We start from the raw sequence: 21,213 nt of genomic DNA on the forward strand, positions 1-21,213 counted from the left end.
GAGGACGACCTGGATTTGAAGTAATGAACATTACCGGTAGGAAATTGGGTCATTACTTCATCTTTCCCGAATTCAAACTTGGGATGTACAAGTAGCAGCAATGGTTCTACAGCAAAACTAAACCCAATGATTTATCTCAGAAGCCACAGAAGTCAGTTTCACGTTGTATACTTGAGTTTCCTTTAGGTTATTTAACTTATCTCTAAAGTACAGACCACGAAAGGAATGATCTGTTGGCCGTATTTTCAGTGTGCACACGTGTGCCTGGAATGTTGTCTGGGTGATCATGTCTTCGACTCTGAAAATATATAGCATGTCTACCTCATATGCTGCCATGTTTACCGCTATATGTATATTTATATCATTCTTATTTAGTGCCAGATGTGTTCTCTGTCTACACGCTATAAATAAACAGACCTATTGGCTTTGCCTATGCTTGTTAGGTTTAGTATGGCATCATTCAGCCATGAAGAACGGCCCACTGCACTGCACTTGCGGATGTAACCGATAACCTCAGAGACAGAAGTCTTCATACAGGCTTGTCGGTTCTTTTCACGCCCGTGAGGCCCCAAAAATCAGCGCTTGTCAAAGAATGGACATGACAATAGTGAACTGGAGATTTATTCCATGGCTTTACTGCCAATAACATACACTGAGTACAGCATGAGGTCAGTGAGCAAACTTTATACAACTGTATAGAAGTACAGATGCATGACAATACACCCTTTCAGTATTTACACTTTGATACAATTAGAAATGCAAGGTCGTCCAAGACTGGGGACCGATGACGAATACTTGGCTCTCTTTCCACGTACACTAGATACTGGACACTGACTGAATGATGCATGACGTTATAGACATGTATTCTTGGTTTACACACACGTGCATGGCGATAACAATATTTTTAAGAATTCCATAATTGACTATTATCTTCATCCAAGGTGGGCTCTATGAACCTCATTTACTGATGGTGAACTTTGTCTTTTATTTCGACAATGGGGGTAAAAAGTAGTGTCTGTCAGTGGAACCGAACATTTCCTTTTATTTGTTGTGCTTTGAGAGGCTAAAAGTGGGCATGGGAAGGGTAGCGCAGCGAGACCATGCCAATGCCACATTGTGCATTTTACCAACGTCCCAAGCATAATATAAAGGTTATTACAGTGGACAATGGGGATATGATCATGGAAAGTTTAGCATATCCAGAAGGTCTAGAACTAAAGTCGTTGTGTGCTGAAGCAGGCCCAATACTCTTCCCCGCGCAGGTGACATTTGTTTCCAATGTCTGGGAGCACTAACAGAGACAACCAAACTTCTTCTCTTCAACGTTGGTCAAGGGGCTTTTCATATTTTACTTAATAAGCTACTTGTTCATCAGCTAGAGGTTCTGAGGTTTGGAGGAGAGTCTTGGGAGAGAGGCACAGGGTACTCTGCTGGAAAACCACGCGTGTGAGTGGGAAGAGCTTGAATTTGGATTTACTGGTTTCCAGGGACAGGACATGCAAGGGGAGGGGTGCATGTTAACGTCTCTGATTTAAGAGACAATGGGGCATATTTACAATGAAATGGCATAGCACGGCACTGCAAGACATTTAGCTGCGCTGAGCTGCATCAAATAAAAAAACGCAGAGATGCGCATATTAACAAGAATATGGCGCACCCCTGTGCTCTCCCCTGCGCTAGGGCTAAAAAAGCTGCCTAGCGCCAGAAAGAGTGCATGTGTTGCAGTGATTGTGTTTGTGCAGGAAGACACACCTTCCTGCACAAAAACTATCATTAATAGAGTTTTACTCCTTCTATGTGTGCTGCAGAAAACCATAGAAAGAACAAAAAGGGGGGAGAAATAAAAGTATTTCTCCTTGTTGGGCCACATTAACACCTCCTTTGGAAAGGAGTTAGTTTTTGGCACAGATCCTTGTAAATCTGGGGCACTGTCAAAAAGCAATGGGTGTTGCATGGGAATGCCCACAGCAACACCCATAGCACGCCCCTTTGCTGTAGAAAACTGCGTCGAGGAGGACCATATTTACAAGGTGGCGTTATGCCACGCAACATGGCTTAGGGCCGCCTTGTAAATATGGATCAAAACACTGTGCCACTGGAGCTTCGGAAAAAGTGACGGGTCGGTGGCACAATGCACTTGTAAATATGCCCTAAAATGGATTATGTTGCTCGTACTGGCTTGTATGGGCTCCACACTGAATTTGAGACAAGCAAGACAGATCTCGTAAATGCACTGTATTTGTCTCTGGCACGAACTGGCAGGTGATACAGCAGGCATTTATTAACGTATATGTGTGACCTCAAATGCTCGAATCCTGGCATGTTCAGCTCAGGCTGTCATCCTTCAAAGGTTGATCCACTGAGCAGCGTTACATAGGTAACGACAACACTTCTTATACAAAACCGCTGTTTAAAACACTTTGTACAAACAAGTTAACATCACCAAACTGCACTTTGTTTTAGGTTTACTTGAGTCTGTCTACATATGCAGTCTTCATAAAGTTCGAGACAGAATGTCAAGCTATGGGGATAGCACACACTGCCATATTCTGCTTAACACATAGAGTAGTAGAAAGATTCCCATGGCGTGATAGCCGCACAAAAGAAGTATTGTAGACAGACACACTTGTACAAGTATAATGTTTTGATGAAATTATTATTTCACCTTTTGACACATTTTCCAATAATAAAATACAAAAAAGAACTTGTGGTGTGAGAGTGAAAGGGTGGTTCATTTGCACTTGGTGTGGGAGATGCTTTGCACTTTCCTGCCCTTCCTTTTAGTGAACCTCTTGACGTAGCTGCTGCTCCTGACCAGTCCATCGCCTGGCCTCAAGTGTCCTTTAAGAAACTGGAGCATGGAGTCGGGTAGCTGCAGCCTCTTGTGGTAAATTTGGCCCATCACAATGTATCTACTTCCTGCAAAGAAAAGAAAGTACTGTTAGTGAGTGGCCACAACAAAGGGATCTTCAGGAACCAGCTGCGGTGCTTTGCTGTTCCATCGCACTCTCCTGATAACTAGTCCTCTGGTGTTGAAGTGAAATTGGGTTGTATTACCGTATTGCTATAGCGCTTTCAAACCTCTTGTCGAGGTCCCAAAGCCCTTTGCTGACACAGGGTCGGGGGCTCTGGTTGGATCTGTGGTACACAGATGAGAAAAGAGTGTTGCTAGTGATGTCTTCTATTAGTATTGCGTACTGGCGCCATGTGAGATTCCCAGACGGTGTCCTACAAAGTTGTTGTAGCGGCTTTTCAGCGCATTTTACGCATGTGGTAGAAAGCATAGGAGAGCAGGGATAGGTTGAGTATGGGAGTTATGCGAAATGCCCTGGGCCAGGTGGTGCAAGGGCAACGCAAGGTGATGCAAGGACAATGCAAGCTCCTCAGTGAGATTTACTATGCCACGCAGAGCCACCTTGGGTATAGTTAATCTAGAGTAACGCAGGGCGGCACAAGTCACTGCCGGGCGGTACTCTGCCATGGAGAGGTGTTCCGTGGGTGGGGCATGGGTACTAGCACGCGTCCAACCCATGGTTTTTGGCACATTCCCAGATTTACTAACACTAATTAACATGCGAATGCATCAAAATGGAAGTTTTCCCAGAGGAGGCGTAACAAGCAGAAGTATGTTTATTTCTCCTCATTTTTTCTTCTTTCTGTGTATTCTGCAGATGATTGTTTTTGTGCAGGAAGGTATTCCTTCCTGCACAAAAACAATACTGGCTGTAACGCAGTAGGCACCCTTGCACCTTAGTGCAAGGGTTCCTGCGTTGCTGCTTGGCAGACACAAGTGCACCAGCGCAGTGGGAGGGCTGGAATGCGCAATTGAAATTATTCATTCCTGAACTCTCAATTTGATGCAGCGCAGCAAGTTGTCTTGCTGCATTGCTCCAAATATTAGTAAATCTACCGCCCTCCGCTCCAAACGTGACACCACAGAGTCAGAGTGCATTTACCGTACATGGTGGAAAGGAAAGGAGTGTGAGAATAGGTCGAGTAGAGGTGTCGCGCAAGATACCATTTTATGTTTGTTGCAAAAAGCAAAGTGTGGGAATAGGTTCAATAGCAGCATGTAGAAACCAGTCTTCTCTGAGCTCAGTTTAAGGCAGTGGTCGCTCATATAGGCTACGACCTCTTTCATTCCTTTTTGGAAGCTGAGTCTGGTGTCTTAGGGGTTGTTCATGAGAGAGAGCATGAGCTGGGTGTCGTGGGCCTAAGATACTATGCTGAGCCCATGCAGTCTGACGATGGTGGCGAGGGGGCCCATGTAGATTTTGAAGAGCGTAGGGCTGAGCAAGGATCTTTGGGGTACTCCACTGTTGATCTCTGTAAGTTCGGAGAGGAAGGGAGGGAGTCTGATCCTTTGGGTTCTGCCGGAGGGAAAGGAGCAGATCCAGTCGAGGGTGGTTCCTCGTATGCCGGCGTCGTGGAGTCTGGCTGCGAGAATGAGGTGGGAGATGGTGTCAAAGGCTGCAGAGAGGTCTATTAGGATGAGGGCCGCAGTGTGACCCTGGTCGCGTAGCATGCAGATGTCATCGTTGGCGGTGAGGAGAGCGCTCTCTGTGCTGTGGTTGCTGCGAAATCTGAACTGGGATGATTCAAGGTTGGCGTTCTCTTCGATGAAGGTGGTCAGCTGTGCGTTGATCAATCTCTCTGTGACTCTCGCTGCGAAGGGAAGGAGAGAGAAGGGCCAGTAGTTTTTCAGGTCCGTCGGGTCGGCCGAGGGTTTCTTGAGGAGGGGCTTGACCTCTGCCCACTTTCAGTAGTTGGGGAAAGGTGCCGGATTCGAGGAAGGCGTTGATGGTCTGGCCTAGTTCGGGTGCTATGGCGGCGGCAGCTCTGTGGTAGAAGTGCGGCGGGCAGGCATCCATGGGGGCTCCTGAGTGTATGTTCTTTATGGTCATGGCGGTGTCTTCAGTGGTGGCAGGTTTCCAGGTGGTGATAGTCGGCTGATTGTTGGTGGTGGAGAGGGGGGGGGATGCCCTGAGTCTGTTCGTTGAAGTTGTCATAGAGGGCCTTGAATTTCAGGTGGCGGTAGTAGTGAGCTTGTTGCAGAGGTCCTGAGAACGTGTGATGTCTGTGGCTTCGCTGGGGGGTTTGGTGAATTGTTGTATGACGTCGAAGAGTTCTTTTGCGTTACTTGCGTTAGTGTAGATTTTGTTCTTGATAAAGGTCCGCTTGATGGCTCTTATGCACTGGTGGTATTCATTCATGGCATTCCTGTAGTTGTTCCAGTCTTCAATGGTTTTCCTATTCTGCTAGAATTTCTCGAGGCGTCTGCAGGAGCGCTTGTCTTCTTGGAGGTCAGTGGTGAACCAGGCGGCCTTCAGGGGGCGTTGTTTGACGCGGTGGCGGAGGGGTGCAAGCTTGTCAGCGTAGCTGCGATCCAGCAGTGAAATTCTTTGGCTGCGGAGTTGGCATCGGTCATGGCGCTGCGGAGTTGGCTTCGGTCGTGGAGGAGGGTTTAATTTTGCTCATCTCATTTTTTGGGCGATGCCAGATGTCTTGATTGACATTGTGACACATCCAGAACTTCCTTCACCCCAATTTTGAATCATCCTTGAGATGGGATGGCCCACAGTATCATTTTAAAGTATTTTGTCTTGCCCAGCCTACTCCCTTTGCATTGGTGCTAATATAATATTATTCTCTAGTTAGGTTCTGCAGTCAAACTTTGCTCTCCTATCCTTTTGTCCTGATGATGGCCTTTTAACCAACCACAAGGTCCAAATGCTGTAAATATCCATACTGCCAGAGTTTAGAACCATCACCCTTGGTGCCCGTGTTTCCAAATGGAAATTCCTGAATTTTGTTTGGCCTTCCATTATGTTCGTTGGATTAATGAATTGGCTATTTTTACTTGTATATACACTATTTTCTCACCTATGCACCATGTGATCACCTTTTTGAGAACAAAATTACATTTTCGAATCACTGTATCCATTGAATGAAAGAAATAAAGCCTCTTTCTTGCATTATGTCTACCAATTCTTAGTGCATATTTGGCCGGATAAATACAACATGTATTATATTACTGGTTCCTTATTACTTATTCAGTTACTTGCTAAAGAATTACACAATTAGTCCATTATGAACCTTTGTTTTGTGTTATTATTGAACCATTAGTCAAACATACATGTATTGAATATGACAATCTGGTAATATTTATACAAGCTTTGAAAATGGAAAGTGAAAAAATGCCTCCAAATGAGGAAATATATGAATAATTTAAAGATCTAAAGATTAAATTGATTAAACATCAAGATGAGTCTGCTCAGCACAAACAACAGAAGTTTAAATTAAACATGTAGAGATTATGTTAAGGGCGAGTGTTCACATTTGCAAATTAGTATGACTACTTATACAAAGATTGAAAAGCTGCATTACAGATAGTTCAGCAGATAAAAATACCCAGTTCTTCAGAAGAAGAATCTGAACCAGATTTGAGGGAACTAATCTGGTGGGATCCGCAAATCATTTTTTTGATCCAATGCATATTTTGCCTGCATTCCACAACTTAGAGATGCATACAAAAGGAAAAGAGTCAAAATAAATAGAAAAAGACAAGCCAAGGGTGAAGGAGAGAAAGGGGACAGATGTGTATGGGAGAACCCTCCATGTTCCGTCAAGAAATAAGTCAGAAAGAGGACTCTTTGAGAATTATTAACTTGTCAGACAGAGAACTTACAAAAGATGAAAATTATATTTTTATCTTTCTGTTCCTCCACGAGCAAAGATTGGAAGAATTTAAAATTGAATGAAATAGAAGATTTTAAAATTGATTTGTTCAAATGTGCTTGTAAATTGTGTTCATATAAGTGTTTCCTAAATAATAAATATAAACAAATAGAATTGACAGGTAGCGCCTCTTATAAATATTCATAAAATCTTACTACACATGAAATTACTAATTTAGTCACTATATATTATCTTACAGTAGACCAGGACATGAGTAGCAATGATAATGAGCTACCAGTTTCTCTTTCTGCGGAAATGAGCCTTTAGGTTATTTTCACAATTGGGAGAGGTCTGAAATTGCAATCTAACTGTAACAGGCGTACCAACCCCCTGCACGTTAGAAGCGATGACAACGAGATGGTTTGATTCACAGATTTTGTCACTAGAAGATTTAGATTATCTGAAGGTAAAACATCCTATTACAATGACTTTTTAACTCCTTCCAAAGATTCATAAGTCATTGCACAAATCACCAGGGGGAACAAATGTAGCTAGTATTTTTACAGGATAGTCCAGGTTCTGTCAACCTGCATAATAAGACAGTTTTTGATATGATGCAATGTTCTTTGTTCAACAATTTGTTATAGAAATGTGAAGTCGCTATGAGTTCTTGTGCGGTCCCCCGTTTCTCAATCTCATAATGAGTTTTTAGGAATTTACTGTTGCTTTGGGTCAGTATTCGGATAAATGGCAGAAGAATATTAATTTAGGTCTGAGATATACTGATAACCTCCTCATATGGAAAGAAAGGTTCAATGAGTTTAGAGAATATACGGGCAAACTCAATAATAGGGAGCATCATTTAAAGTTTATTTATAATTACAGTTTTGAACGAATTGAGTATCTTAATTTTTTTACAAAAGGACAGCTAATACAGTATTACACGTCCAAAGCTGCCATTCCCCTTAACTAATGCTAGTATAATTAATAGCAAAATTATCAGAGCCAGACAAAATAGTTCCAAAACCTCAAATTCCTTCAGTGTATCGAAAATAGGCAAAAGATTCAGAGTAAAGATTCAGAGTCAGGCAGTTACAATTTTGATGTTAATAAATTAGCAAAATCTAAAGCCGTATCATGTAAGAGGGGCAAATTACTGGTATCAAAAGTGAGACCTCAAGGAATATTTTGGAAATTTAGATGTATTACTAAGTTTGTACGTCACAGTAAATCCTCAAGAAATGTTATAAGTAAACATTGAAATATTATTGCGCAGATTCATATCTACAAGAGTGTTTAACTAAAGCTATGATTTGATGGCTTGTTTTCTATTGTCCCTTTCTTAAATGTCCATTCTTGCTGTGATTTACTTTGGTATCATCGATGTGCCAAGAGGGAAGGACTGCTCTGCTGCCTAGTTGTAAACACCTGACATTACCGAAGCAGTGATGTTCTGTATTTATATAACGATGGTATCATCATGACACCATCACCATTACCACCTGACTATTCTTTCTTGGCTATCTCTGCGTTTAAGAGTGCATAATGTATCTGTTTCAAGTGTGTATCTTTTGTGCACCACCGAGGTAGCACCATCTTGCCTGCAAATCTTTCATCAATTTTTTTGTGAGCATTTAACATTATTTGTATATTAATACGTAAGGTAATTTGACCATAATATTGTGTCTCGATGATGTTTGTTGAGATTTGATATACTCTCATAAATATTATTACAGATGTGGTTGAGATTTGAATATGTAATTTGTGACACACACCCTAATGAGTGCATCCTACTGATACATTGTTTATTGGTTCTGTACTATGTCGTGTACCATAGTACATCACAGCAATGATGGACTTTTTTGGGGAATTGGCAAGATAAAACAACCCATGCCACCAGTAATCTACAAAATGTCCCTGCCATTTAAAAGAAAAAGAGTGTGCCAGGGAACAAAACAACATGGGAATTCTGTGTACCTTATGGGTTCTCTGACCACTCAGCTACAATGTCTCCTTAAAGTAAATTCCTCACTATTGCTAACATCAATCTGTTTTCAACAGATGGTTTCAAGTGACATCAAATTGAGAATAGCAGTGAAGCTCAAGTTGTATATTATGAACCCTGAGATGGAAGACTACATGTTATTGACATATGAATTGCTACAATTTTATGTTCTACATCTGCATTGTGGATGCCCTGGATCACCTGTGCAGGGCTAGAGTCAAAACTGTTGTGCATGGGGGGCGTGGCTAGCAGCCAACGATGGCGGCAGCTTAATGGAGTAGCTCCGTGATCGGGGCGGCCTCTCCAGCAATCCTGACACTCATCCGTTACATATTCTGCCCCAAAAGGAGGAACCCGGAGCCCGGGACCGAGCGGTGCCGAAGGGTGAAAACGCCGTGGCCGTCCGGCGAACAGGAGCCGACATCCGCCCGGGCGTAGAAGAGGCCTCTGCAGCGCGGCGCAGCCGGGGACTGCCTTCGTCGCCCGGCCTGCCAGGAAGCGTGACTGCCCCGGGGACCCTGCACCGGAAGTGCCCGCTGTCTTTTTCACCTCGGCGGACGGGCGCCGGCCCGCGGGGTGAGTGAGGGCGGAACCGGGGTCGGGCGCGCCTGGTGTCACCGAGACTGTGCCGGGTGGATGACACCCCGCTCCTCCGCACACCGTGACCGCCCGGCGGGCGGACATTCAGAAGTGCCTTACGGCGGTGAGCCGCCATTTTGAGAGCCCCGTACGACCTGGCCGAGGACCGGACCTCACCCGCCGCACCACAGGCGGCAATCGACCCGCTCTCTCTCTCCTGCCGCGCAGTACACACGCTTCCTCAGAGAGGCAGGAGGTGTGAGCCATATTATTGGTCTGGCGACCAGTGCCATCACCCGCTGTGCAGGTCATCGCCCACAGCGACCGCGAACTTCCCGGGGCAGTAGAACATTCCCTGCGGGTGGACCTGGTACTAGCGTGACCCCATAGAGCGGAGGGAGACTGACCTCGCAGCGTCCGTCACTGCAAGACACGGAGCATCGCAAGTTATTCACCTGCGTACCATCTCCCGCCTCCATACCACCTGCTGAGCGACCCCGGCACTTGGGGGGGATCCGAGAAACTGACCCTTGCCCCCCTTATCAACGGGAGAACAACAGAGTGACAGCACCTACCAGAGGCGGGGAACTGGATCCCGCACGTCACGCTTCTCTCCACACTCCCGGCTGGACGCCGTGCAACGGAGTGACGACCCCCCCCCACGGAAGTGGACTACCACATCGGCGGTCAAAATAAGACGCAGAAGGGGCAGACGCGGCCCCCCGTCGCTGGATTGCCCAGGGGCCGCAGACTCTGCTGCTATGGCAGGGAGGGGCCTGAAGAGTGGGCCTACTCAGACTAGAATTGACCGGTATGCCTGCGACAGGCCTGCGGTGTCCCCGACTGCCGGGAAGGAGACGGCTGCCAGATCCGTGGAGGGACAGGGAACCAAGAAAGCGACTCTGGACGACGTGATGCAGGCCCTGGCACACTTACAAACGACAGTGGGCACAATCTCCACGGACATTACGCTTATCAGAGCGGACTTCCACAAGATGACAGAAAAGGTCAACGCCATGGAAGTGGTCACGAAATCCTTGGTGGAGGACGTCTCCGAACTCCAGCTGGCAGTAGAAAAACTGGTAACAGACAACAAGGTACTGCGTGAGAAGCTCGACGACCAGGAAGGGCGCTCCAGGCGGAACAACATCCGCATACTCGGCGTGCCGGAGACGGAGGGGGTGAGAGCCATGGATTTGTATGTGGAGGGCCTAATCACCACTGAACTACGGCCCAAGGGACTATCCTCCTTCTTCTCAGTAGAGAGAGCGCACCGTGTGCCGGGAGGCCAACCAAAACCTGGTGCGACTCCGAGACCCATTGTGGCCCGGCTGTTCAACTTCAGGGACAGGGACGTCATTCTACAGGCAGCCCGACAATCCCCTCCGGTCAAGATCCAGAACTCTACGGTGGCATTCTTCCCTGACTACACGGCGGAGGTGGCACGCAGACGCCGGACGTTCTTCGAGGTCAAAAAAGACCTTAGGGCGAGAGAGATCCCATACTCCATGCTCTTTCCCGCAAGGTTGCGAGTGGTCGCCGAAAACAAGACCTGGTTCTTCGACAACCCGGAAGCCGCAAGGGACTGGTTGGACGGCTGGAGAACAAACGCTCGCCCCCGACGGCCTCATCGGCAACAGAAGGATCGTGCGACGGATAGCCTCCCGGCTTCTCAGACTTCGAGAGGTGATGGAGTGAGCGAGGGTTCGCCCCACAGCGAGGCCGCGGACGAGGACAATAATGGCGACCAGTGATTTCCGGACAGGCAACGTTTTGGGACTTACTGTTCAGCACACCTGAGGCGCGCTGTTGGACACTGGGCGAGGGGCCTCTGGGGAGAAGATTGAGAGGCCGCTGACCTCGGAGACTCCTTCACCCCAGCGCGCAAGTACACTGGTTGGGTTTGGGGTAATGCACTCTGCTAAGTTGGGGAGGCGGGCAGGTTCAAGTCCGAACGGCAGGGAAGCAGGGAGGGGGGATGTTGGGAGAGGGGGGGTGTTTATTTCTGTAATTGGTTTAGTTCTTCGAGTTTTTGGCTTGGCTCAGCACTATCTGTCACACCACGACACGTACATTGCACGGTACGGCGTGACACGCCGGGGTACTCACCTTGACGCCCTTGCTGCGACCCCGTGGATACCTCCTCTCATGGGGCAAGGTGGCGCTTCCTCGGTACGGTGGGCTCACCTCCGAGTGAGTGCCTCACGCAGGCAACGGCATGCAATACGCGCGAGAGTCCCAGTGGGACACACACACACCTCACTGCCATGGCCGGACTAGAAGACTCCGTCCCGACGGCCCCACTACACATTATGTCGTGGAACGTTAGGGGATTAGGCGACAAGATCAAGCGAGGCCTGGTTCTTCAGGGAATTAAGAGGGCGGGTCCTGCCCTGGTCCTGTTGCAGGAGACACACATGATGGGCGCTACTACACGGGCCATGGATAGACGGGGATACCACATGGTTACGCATGCAGCGTTCACTCCAGGGTCACGTGGCACGGGCATACTAATGCAGAAGTCCTCCCGATACATCATCACCTCCACCAAAATAGACGACCAGGGCCGCTTTGCAGCAGTATCCGGCCAGTGGGAGGGCAGGGCTTTGTCTGTGGTATCGGTCTACATCCCCCCTGCACTACACGCTGTGGCACTGCCCGATCTGGGCAGGTTCCTCCTAGAACTCCCGGAAGGGGACTTGATTGTAGGGGGGGATTTCAACGCAGTACTGCATGAAACACGTGATAGATTCCCCGGGCGCTCACTCTCACCTGGCACCACCAAACTTGGCGGGTTTCTGGAGGCACAGGGCCTAGTGGATGTATGGCGCACACTACACCCGAAACAACTACAATATACTTACTACTCTGCAACACACAACAGTCTATCCAGAATCGACCACTTCCTCACGCTAGGGACCGGTTGCCTCACCATCGATGACGCACAAATAAAGACTCGGGGTGTCTCCGACCACTCGCCTATTACCCTGACACTGTCTAGCCGCTCGGCCACACGCAGGAGATTGTACCCGATCTTCCCGGGTTTCCTCAAGGTCCCAGCTATTCGCAAAGGCCTGCAGAATACTACCAAACAATACTTTGAAGAAAACCAGGCGTCAGTGAGTTCACCCTCAGTGCTCTGGGAGGCCTACAAGGCTGTATTTAGGGGACAGGCGATAGCAGCGATCTCACACTACAAGAAGCAGCAGGGAGAGGAGACGTCTGAGTTGGAACTACAGCTCGACAAAGCTAACACAGCCCATATGGCAGACCCCTCCTGTGCTAACCTCCACTCCCTACAGCTACGTCAACGCCTTCACATGGATCATGTGCGCCGCCTGACCAAGGCGGACATCACGGCCACCAAACACAGAGTGTATGACATTGGGGACAAGGCCAGTAAACTCCTAGCTTGGCTGGATAAAAGACAGGGAGGCAGTAGAAACATATTACAGCTTACGGATACACTTGGGAGGGTTCACACGCGCCCAGAGGTCATAGTGGAGGTACTTGCTGATCATTTCAGTACGGTGTACACACCGACAGTGACTGTCACAGAGGGCGAGGCCCGGGATGCCCTGAGCCGCGTGGCAATGCCCAGATTGACTGACGATGCGATGAGGGAATTAGATTCAGACATAACTACGGATGAAATCCAATTGGCGATTGGCGCTGTCCATCCGGGCAAAGCCCTGGGTCCCAACGGGATACCTATCGAGTGGTTTAAAGCGATGTCTGAGTCTCTGGGTCCGCCCCTCTTGCAGATGTACGAGGACAGTAGGCAGAGTGGCACGTTACCACCTGACCAACGGATGGCGACTATTGTAGCCATACCAAAGCCGGGTAAACCACTTAACGAGTGCACGTCCTATAGACCTATCTCACTGTTGAACCCCGAAGCTAAAATTCTGGCGAAACTGCTGGCGACCAGACTCATGTCCCACCTAGGTCAGTTGATCCATCCAGACCAGTCTGGGTTCATGCCGCACAGAAGTACGGCCCTGAACCTTCGTAGGGTCCAGGGAGTCATGGCTAGAATCCCGCTTCTGACGGAACCGGCGGCCATCCTGTCGCTAGACGCCAAGATGGCGTTCGATATGGTGGAGTGGAGTTACCTCTTCGAGGTCCTCGCCTCTATGGGGTTCGGTCCGAACTTTATTGCCTGGGTCCGGTTACTATACAAGGATCCAATGGCACGTGTGGTGGCAAACGGCCACATATCACGGGAAATACCACTGAGACGGGGAACCCGGCAGGGATGCCCTCTCTCACCCATCCTTTTCGCATTAGTCTTGGAACCCCTCGCGATTACTATACGGACTACGCCGCTCCTGAAGGGCATTCAATGGGACTCGAGCTGGGAAGACAGAGTGTCATTATATGCTGATGACATGTTAATCTATCTTACTGACCTAGACAGCAGCATCCCTAACCTTCTGACCCTCTGCACCTCTCATGGCCAAGTGTCGGGCTACACTATCAATTGGTCAAAATCGATCATCTATGCTCTCAGGGGTCCTCTCCCGTCACTACCGGACGAATGCACGCTGGAAGTGGCACCTACGTCCTTCAAATACCTGGGAATTCACATCACCCGGGATGCGGCTGAATTCTCGGCTCGCAATCTACAGCCCCCCCTCCTCCGTTTGCGTAATGATGTAAAACACTGGCAGACGCTTCCGCTGACGCTATTGGGCAGAGCAGCCTTATTCAAAATGATGGCTCTACCACGCTTTCTATACATTCTCGAAAACACACCTACGCTTATCCCCCCCGGCTACTTTCAAAAGGTGACGGCATTGATGTCGGGCTTACTGTGGGGGAATCGGCCAGCGAGAATCGCACACGCCAAACTTAATAGGGGCTGGTACGACGGTGGGATCGCACTGCCTAATATGCAGTTGTACTACTGGGCGACACAACTCAAAATTCTTAATAAATGGTTACACGCACCACAGGACGACCCAGCCTTCAAGGCGGACCGGGCCCAGCTGGGTACTAACAGCATGCTGGCACCCCTGTATCACAAGGGCATTGCGGCGAAACTGATTGGGCCCACCAAACACACGGTACAACTATGGTATAAAGCACAAGCAAAACTGCACTGGGCAGGGGTGATTACGAAAATGACACCGTTATGGGATACTAAAACACTGGGCCACTTGAGGCGTACTAAGGGATTCGACCAGTGGGACGCCATTGGAATCTCGACTGTGGGGGACGTGTGGTCCAGGGAGGGGGTGGTCCCCTTCAGTTCCCTCCAACAACAGTACGAACTGCGAGACACGGAACGCTTCAGATACATGCAGATTAGACATGCTCTTCTGGCGGAGATCCCGCCAGGCACCACACCCCCGGAGTCCTCGCCATTGGAGGACCGTTTACTCACGGACTATATGTTGGAGAGTGCAACTTCCCTAACATACCGAAAACTGCTTAATAATTTGCCTGAACCCCTAGGGAAACTCAAGGACAAATGGACGGAAGACCTGGGAGATTTTGACGAATCCGAATGGAATGCAGCTCTGTCATCCCCCCGTGAGGCTGGTATCTCGGCTAGGTTCCGCCTCATACAACTAAAGGTCCTCCATAGAATTTATTACACTCGAGTGGCACTACACAAATTAAAAAGGGCAGACGACCCGCTCTGTCTGAGGGGGTGTGGCGGGGAGGGCACACTTTTACACACGCTCTGGAGCTGCGCCTACATGTTGAGCTATTGGCGGCGAGTGCTCCGTACCATCGCACAAACACTGAATACCAATATACCGCAAGATCCCAGGGTGTGTCTGTTGAATGTCTGGGGTCCTGCTGATCTAACACATTATGGCAAGCTATGGGTCACGATCGGCTGCATGGTGGCCAAACGCGACATTGCACAGAAATGGGGGGCAGCCGAGCTACCCACACTGGCGCAGTGGCTCAGAAACATGGACACGCTCATGGTAACAGAAAGGGCGGTTTATAAGATGAGAGACAATCCCCGTAAATGGAATGGAGTTTGGCTAAAATGGAACTCATACAGAGGGGACATTTGTGATCCTTTGCCAGAGAATGATAGCGAGAGCTCGGATGAGGACACTGACACTGACTAATTGGAGGTGTGTGTTTCATGCTAAGTGCGGGGGCCCTTCACAGGGTGCATGAAGATGCGGGTGGATGTGGGAGGGCGGATACGCAAGAGGGTGGGGAGGTGTGATGGGCTTGAAGTCGAAGATTGCCAGCAACCGTCTACCTCGATATTCCATGCCTATTGATGTGTCAATTGATGCTGAGCCTTATGTTTAGTTCATAGTTATGTTGTTTTAAAAAAAAAAAAAAAAAAGAAATGCAAACTGCAAGTGGAAAACTTTGTGTGATGTAACATGGTTTCGGTATGTTCCTCATGCCCTATACACTGCATACGCAAATTGCCGGAATGCTCTACAGCCTATGATTATTTACCTAAATGTCATGTTTAACGCACCTGGCCTTACTATTTTGGGGCATGTGATTGTAACCTAACCGATAAATGCCAATAAAGTATTGCTTTTAAAAAAAAAAAAAAAAAAAAAAAAAAAAAAAAACTGTTGTGCATGGAGAGCCATGCACAACATGGCCTTGCATCCTTTAACTTTCCTACCACTAGCTTGTAGTGCCAGAGGCACTCCCATATATTGGGACCACGTGATGACATTGACTACCATTATTTGAATTGACTTTAGGTGTTTTCTTGAATGTATGATATCATGTTTCCTGCATGTGCCTATTTCTTTTGCGTTTCGTTGTAGCTGCAGAGGGGGAGTGTTTGCTTTTTACAGACTTGCCAGGATCAGAACATGTGGGGTGTGCATTTGAAAGAATTAGAGAGAGAGAGAGAGAGAGAGAGAGAGATGTGAAATGTACTTCTCGGTCTCGGAGTGTAGTGTTATATGCAGGTGTGCTCAAATGCGCATTATGTTATACATTGGGAAGTGAAGTGTGTGATGCTATAGGCAGTGGTGCATTGTGTTGTACATTGGGAAGTATTGTGAAGTTCTTACTATTGGCTTTGACATGTCCTCATGGCGTCTTGAATTCTGACTCTGTCTAGCTTGATCTTTGCACACACAGGCAGGCCCCCAGATCACTCAAGTTGTTTAAGCTGTTCATGTACAAGGTTGTTTTGGAGACTTTCGGAAGCTTCACTAAGATAATGTGTGGGATGTGTGCCTGGTACCTTTCAGAGCAGAGATTGTTGTTGCCAGAGACATGTGTGGAATGCACAGCTCTGTCTCAGAGTCAGAATACAGTGGCCTGGCCAGCTTCTGTCTTGACCTTGATACAGACCAGTGTGGTCAGCTCGGTTTTTCGTAACAGAATAAAGGGGGCGAGGTTTCTATAAACTTCTCCTCAGGCTGAGTAAAAGGTATTACGGTGGGAAATCTTGGCACCAAAACGGGAGCTCGCTGTTATACAGACATGTTGCAGCAGCGAACTTTTTGAGGGTCTCAATCGAGACGTCTGCCTGGCTGTAAAGGGCTGCTCCAGCTGAGATGGCAAGAATGTTGGATACTTGATCAGTGATGTATTTCTTTTATTGGCATTGTGATGTGTGAGTGTGTCTGTGTGCACATTCAGGTCTCCCTTGGTTATAATCATCTGAGGTGTTTTATTTTGATTATTGGCATTGTGATGTGTGAGTGTGTCTGTGTGCACATTGAAGTCTCCATTGGTTATAATCATCTGATGTATTTAGTGTACATATCTCTCTGATTTCTTGCTGTGGACGTCCAGTATTATTATCTGCTTGTATTTTATTCCATGTATTTTATTCCATGCATTTAACAGTTCCATTTGCCTACTTAAAAGTCTGATATTATTGCTTACATATATATATATATATATATATATATATATATATATATATATATATATATATATATATATATATATATATATATATATATATATATATATATATATATAGATACATATATATATATATTATGGTCCTCAATAATACAGTGCAGATTCCCATGTTCCTCTAGGTAGTCAGGTTCCCTGTTACCTAGAGAAGATCTCAATCATACAGACTGTCCGACTTAACTTCTATATTACTGTTTCCGTGGCTAGTCAAGTTCCTTGTTAGCCACGGCAACATAATTTAGCAACTTATCAATTCTTCTCTTTCTTACTTATATTTATATTTACCACTTTTTACAATTTTAGCACTTTTTACCAATGGGTGTTCTTATCACTTTTTAAACATGATAATACTTTTATACCTGTATGTAATGTTTTAATATTGCTTTTCAGAATGACAAAATTGTGATTTTATCCTAAGTGTCGGATTAAGCATCAATGCATTTTTATACACAGGTCACTTTATCATGCACTTTCATTTTTTTTTACAAAATTTTCTTTCTCCCTGTAGCACGTGTGATTTCACTTTTCGCTAGACACTGATCTGAGGGCCAACTAGCCCAACAGGTATCTCCAGTATGCGCCAGGGAGCTATGTTGCAGACAGGTGTTCAGAGGCCACGCCCCTTTTTACAGCTCTCTGCAACGCAGCTCTGTGGCGCTTACTGAAGGTACCTAGTGGGCTAGTTTGAGGCTAGGGATCCTTAGGACTTAATCTCTCAATTTAGAACTTAAGTTGGGGAAATAATTCCCCTTCAATCCTGAGGGACCCTGGGGGCCAATTAGCCCACCAGGTGCTTCCATTAAGCGCCACTGCGCTGCGTTGCAGAGAGGTGGTGCAGGCCGTACGATGAGTGATGTAATATATGACATCATTAGCAGTGCATTGTGGGCGCGCGAGTTATAGTTAGCTGAACTAGCTATAACGGTGGAATTTCAATGGTTTTGTACAAGTGAAATGTCCAGCTAACTATAACGCCCCTGAAACTTATGGTTTTTTGCAGTGAATTTCTAAGATTTTTAAATGCTAATTCCTAACTATAACGTGCCTGGAACCTATGTTTCTTTAATGAATATATCTATCTATCTATCTATCTATATCTATCTATATATATATATTACCTACTGGCGATAGCCAGTAGGTATATATAGTTAGGATTGTTTTCCATAGGAAAATCGCAACATTCTATTGGGAATAACTTTGGCGCCGGTTAAGGAATCTTCCTGAAATTTTCCTTAACTTTGCCTCGCGGCGCTCCGGTCCTTCCCTGAAAGTTTGGGGGGGATTCGTCAAGCGGGGGCCGAGATAAAAGGGGGGTCTCAAAACGTGTTTTCCCCATGTTAATTTCCATAGGGCGGTTGGACTCACTTTTAGCCCGAACGGCTGAATGGTTTTCCACCAAACTTGGCAAAATTGTAGGGACTGGTAGCCCGATGTGCCTTTGCTATGTCTCAAGATATGTGCTCCAGTGGTTTTTACGAAAATTAACTTTGAAAAAATATATATTGGGCTACATTGGGCTATATATATGTTAGAGCCCAAATGTAGCCCAATGTAGCCCAATGTAGCCCAAAGATGGCCACCAGAGACAAAAAAAAACAAGTGTAGCCCAAATATCAGCCAGATGTAGCCCAACTATAGCCCAATGACAGAATGTAGCCCAATGTAGCCCAATGTAGCCCAATGTAGCCCAAAGATGGCCACCAGAGACAAAAAAAACAAATGTAGCCCAAATATCAGCCAGATGTAGCCCAACTATAGCCCAATGACAGAATGTCCCAGAGTGTTCTAAAGAACAACTAGAGCGCTAACAGTCTTACTTATGACAAACGTATGGCACACCTGAAGTCATCTTGATTGGAATAAAGTGTTAACACTTAAAACATTTAATTTGCAAAGGAACAAAATGAGGGGGTTCATTTTGCCATAGAAATTATGATTAGTGCTGAAGAAAGAAAAATTAGGGCACATTTTGAGTGACTTCTCAAATCCTCTTATATTTAATTAAAAAAATTCTGATATGCAGTCTCCCAAGATGGCCACCAGAGACAAAAGAGCCTGTGCTTAAAAACTCTGTTAGCAAAGCAGGCATTTGAGATTTAAAAAACGTTTTAATATATAAAAACGTTATCCGCTAATAGAATTAGCATTTAAAAAACCTTGCGAATTCAATGAAAAAACCATAGGTTTACGGCCTTATATAGTTAGGAATTAGCATTTAAAAAACCTTGCGAATACACTGAAAAAACCATAGGTTTCAGGCCTTATATAGTTAGGAATTAGCATTTAAAAAACTTTGAAATTCACTGAAAAAACCATAGGTTTCAGGCCTTATATAGTTAGGAATTAGCATTTAAAAAAACCTTGCAAATTCACTGAAAAAACCATAGGTTTCAGGCCTTATATAGTTAGGAATTAGCATTTAAAAAACCTTTGAAATTCACTGAAAAAACCATAGGTTTCAGGCCTTATATAGTTAGGAATTAGCATTTAAAAAACCTTGCAAATTCACTGAAAAAACCATAGGTTTCAGGCCTTATATAGTTAGGAATTAGCATTTAAAAAACCTTTGAAATTCACTGAAAAAAACATAGGTTTCAGGAGTTATATAGTTAGGAATTAGCTTTTAAAAAACCTTTGAAATTCACTCAAAAAACTATAAGTTTTAGTGGTGTTTTAGTTAGCTGGACATTTTACTCATACAAAAACATTGAAATTGCTCCTATATAGTTAGTTGTACTAACTATATTTTGCGCACCCGCAATCCACTGCTGATGATGTCGCATATTAGATCATTCATGACATGGTCAGTGACATCACTGATGACATCTCAAATGACATCACTGATGACATCACTGATGACATCATCCACGTGACAATCACATACACCTTTTCATACACTATTACAATTTTTTTTCATCACTCTTTGTAAAATACAGAGTATCATATTTAAATCCATTGTCACAGCAATACAAGTATCTAAAAATCCACTCAGTGATTCATAGATGTAAACACACATCTAATCACTTACCTATGGATTCACTCATACATGCTGTCAATGAACAATAGAACACTATCAAAAATACTTATACATCTATATCGACATTAAACAACAGCACGCATCCTTTTCACATATGAAGTCATCCTACTCACTTATGCAAACAATGGATCATACTTACATATTTACTTAGCAAAACACTTATACAAACACCACTTCTTCTATTCATTTAGATAGTAAGTCATACTTAGTGAATTATAAAATCATTATTACAAGTATACAGTTATCCATACAGTCACTCACACAATCATTGTGTCTTATGTATACTTATTTATATACAACAACTGTGGAAAATTAGTGCGTTTTGGTGAACATTATCTGCGCCATCTTGCCTCTTCCCCTGATGCCACACTTTTGTCGTGCGCGCCCGCCATTTTAAGATGCCCCGATCAGAACAAACCCTTTTGCATGCCGCTGGCCCCTGACATAGCCCTTTGCCTTCACTAAGCCTGCACGCTGACCACCCCCTGCTTGCACCTGCCTTGAGTCATAAACCCCTCTTCGGCGCTGCTCTGCCCCCGGCCCTCATCCTGTTCCCAGCGCGACACCTCCCCGCCTTCCTTTCATGATCTCCGGCCCTTAGATGCAAACCCCCTTTTCCCCCGTGTGCCCGTTTTGTCCTCCCCGTTTCCAAGCCGACACCCAGCTCTGCCGATACCATCATTGCCCCTCCCCGTACAATAGAAAGCTTCCCCCATCAAAGAATCCCCGGGTTGATCAAAGCCCCCACCCCATGAGACCCGATCAAACCCCCCACATTCCGTGAATCGGCGGATTATCCAGCTGCGCGATGCTCATCACCTGTTGTGACTAGGGTGGGGACTTCAACTGTAAATGTGTGTGGGAACGGGCCCCAAAGGGGGATTCCGGGTATGTCTTTCCGTATATCAAAGCTTTGTCACATGTATGTAAACTATAATAAAAACCATAAAACACTGTATATAAGGGGCCAGGCCTCAAACGTAAGTTAGAGCACCTCAGAACGATACCTTCTGTCCGTTTCGTTGTG

At 46.0% G+C, this 21,213-nt stretch overlaps 1 protein-coding gene across 2 annotated transcripts in view; it reads right to left on the minus strand.

Moving 5' to 3' along the window:
• Positions 1-604: 604 nt before the first annotated feature.
• C7H17orf58 (chromosome 7 C17orf58 homolog) overlaps positions 605-21,213 on the minus strand; it is a 148,526-nt gene continuing 127,917 nt past the window's right edge. For both annotated transcript variants that reach the window (XM_078650795.1, XM_078650794.1), the window contains one exon: positions 605-2,919. In XM_078650795.1, coding sequence (XP_078506921.1) covers positions 2,732-2,919 — 188 coding nt within the window. In that variant the 3' untranslated portion in view covers positions 605-2,731. The remainder of the gene's footprint in view (positions 2,920-21,213) is intronic.

Source organism: Lissotriton helveticus, chromosome 7 (assembly GCF_964261635.1).
Source record: "Lissotriton helveticus chromosome 7, aLisHel1.1, whole genome shotgun sequence".
In the NCBI taxonomy this organism is placed as follows: Eukaryota; Metazoa; Chordata; class Amphibia; order Caudata; family Salamandridae; genus Lissotriton; species Lissotriton helveticus.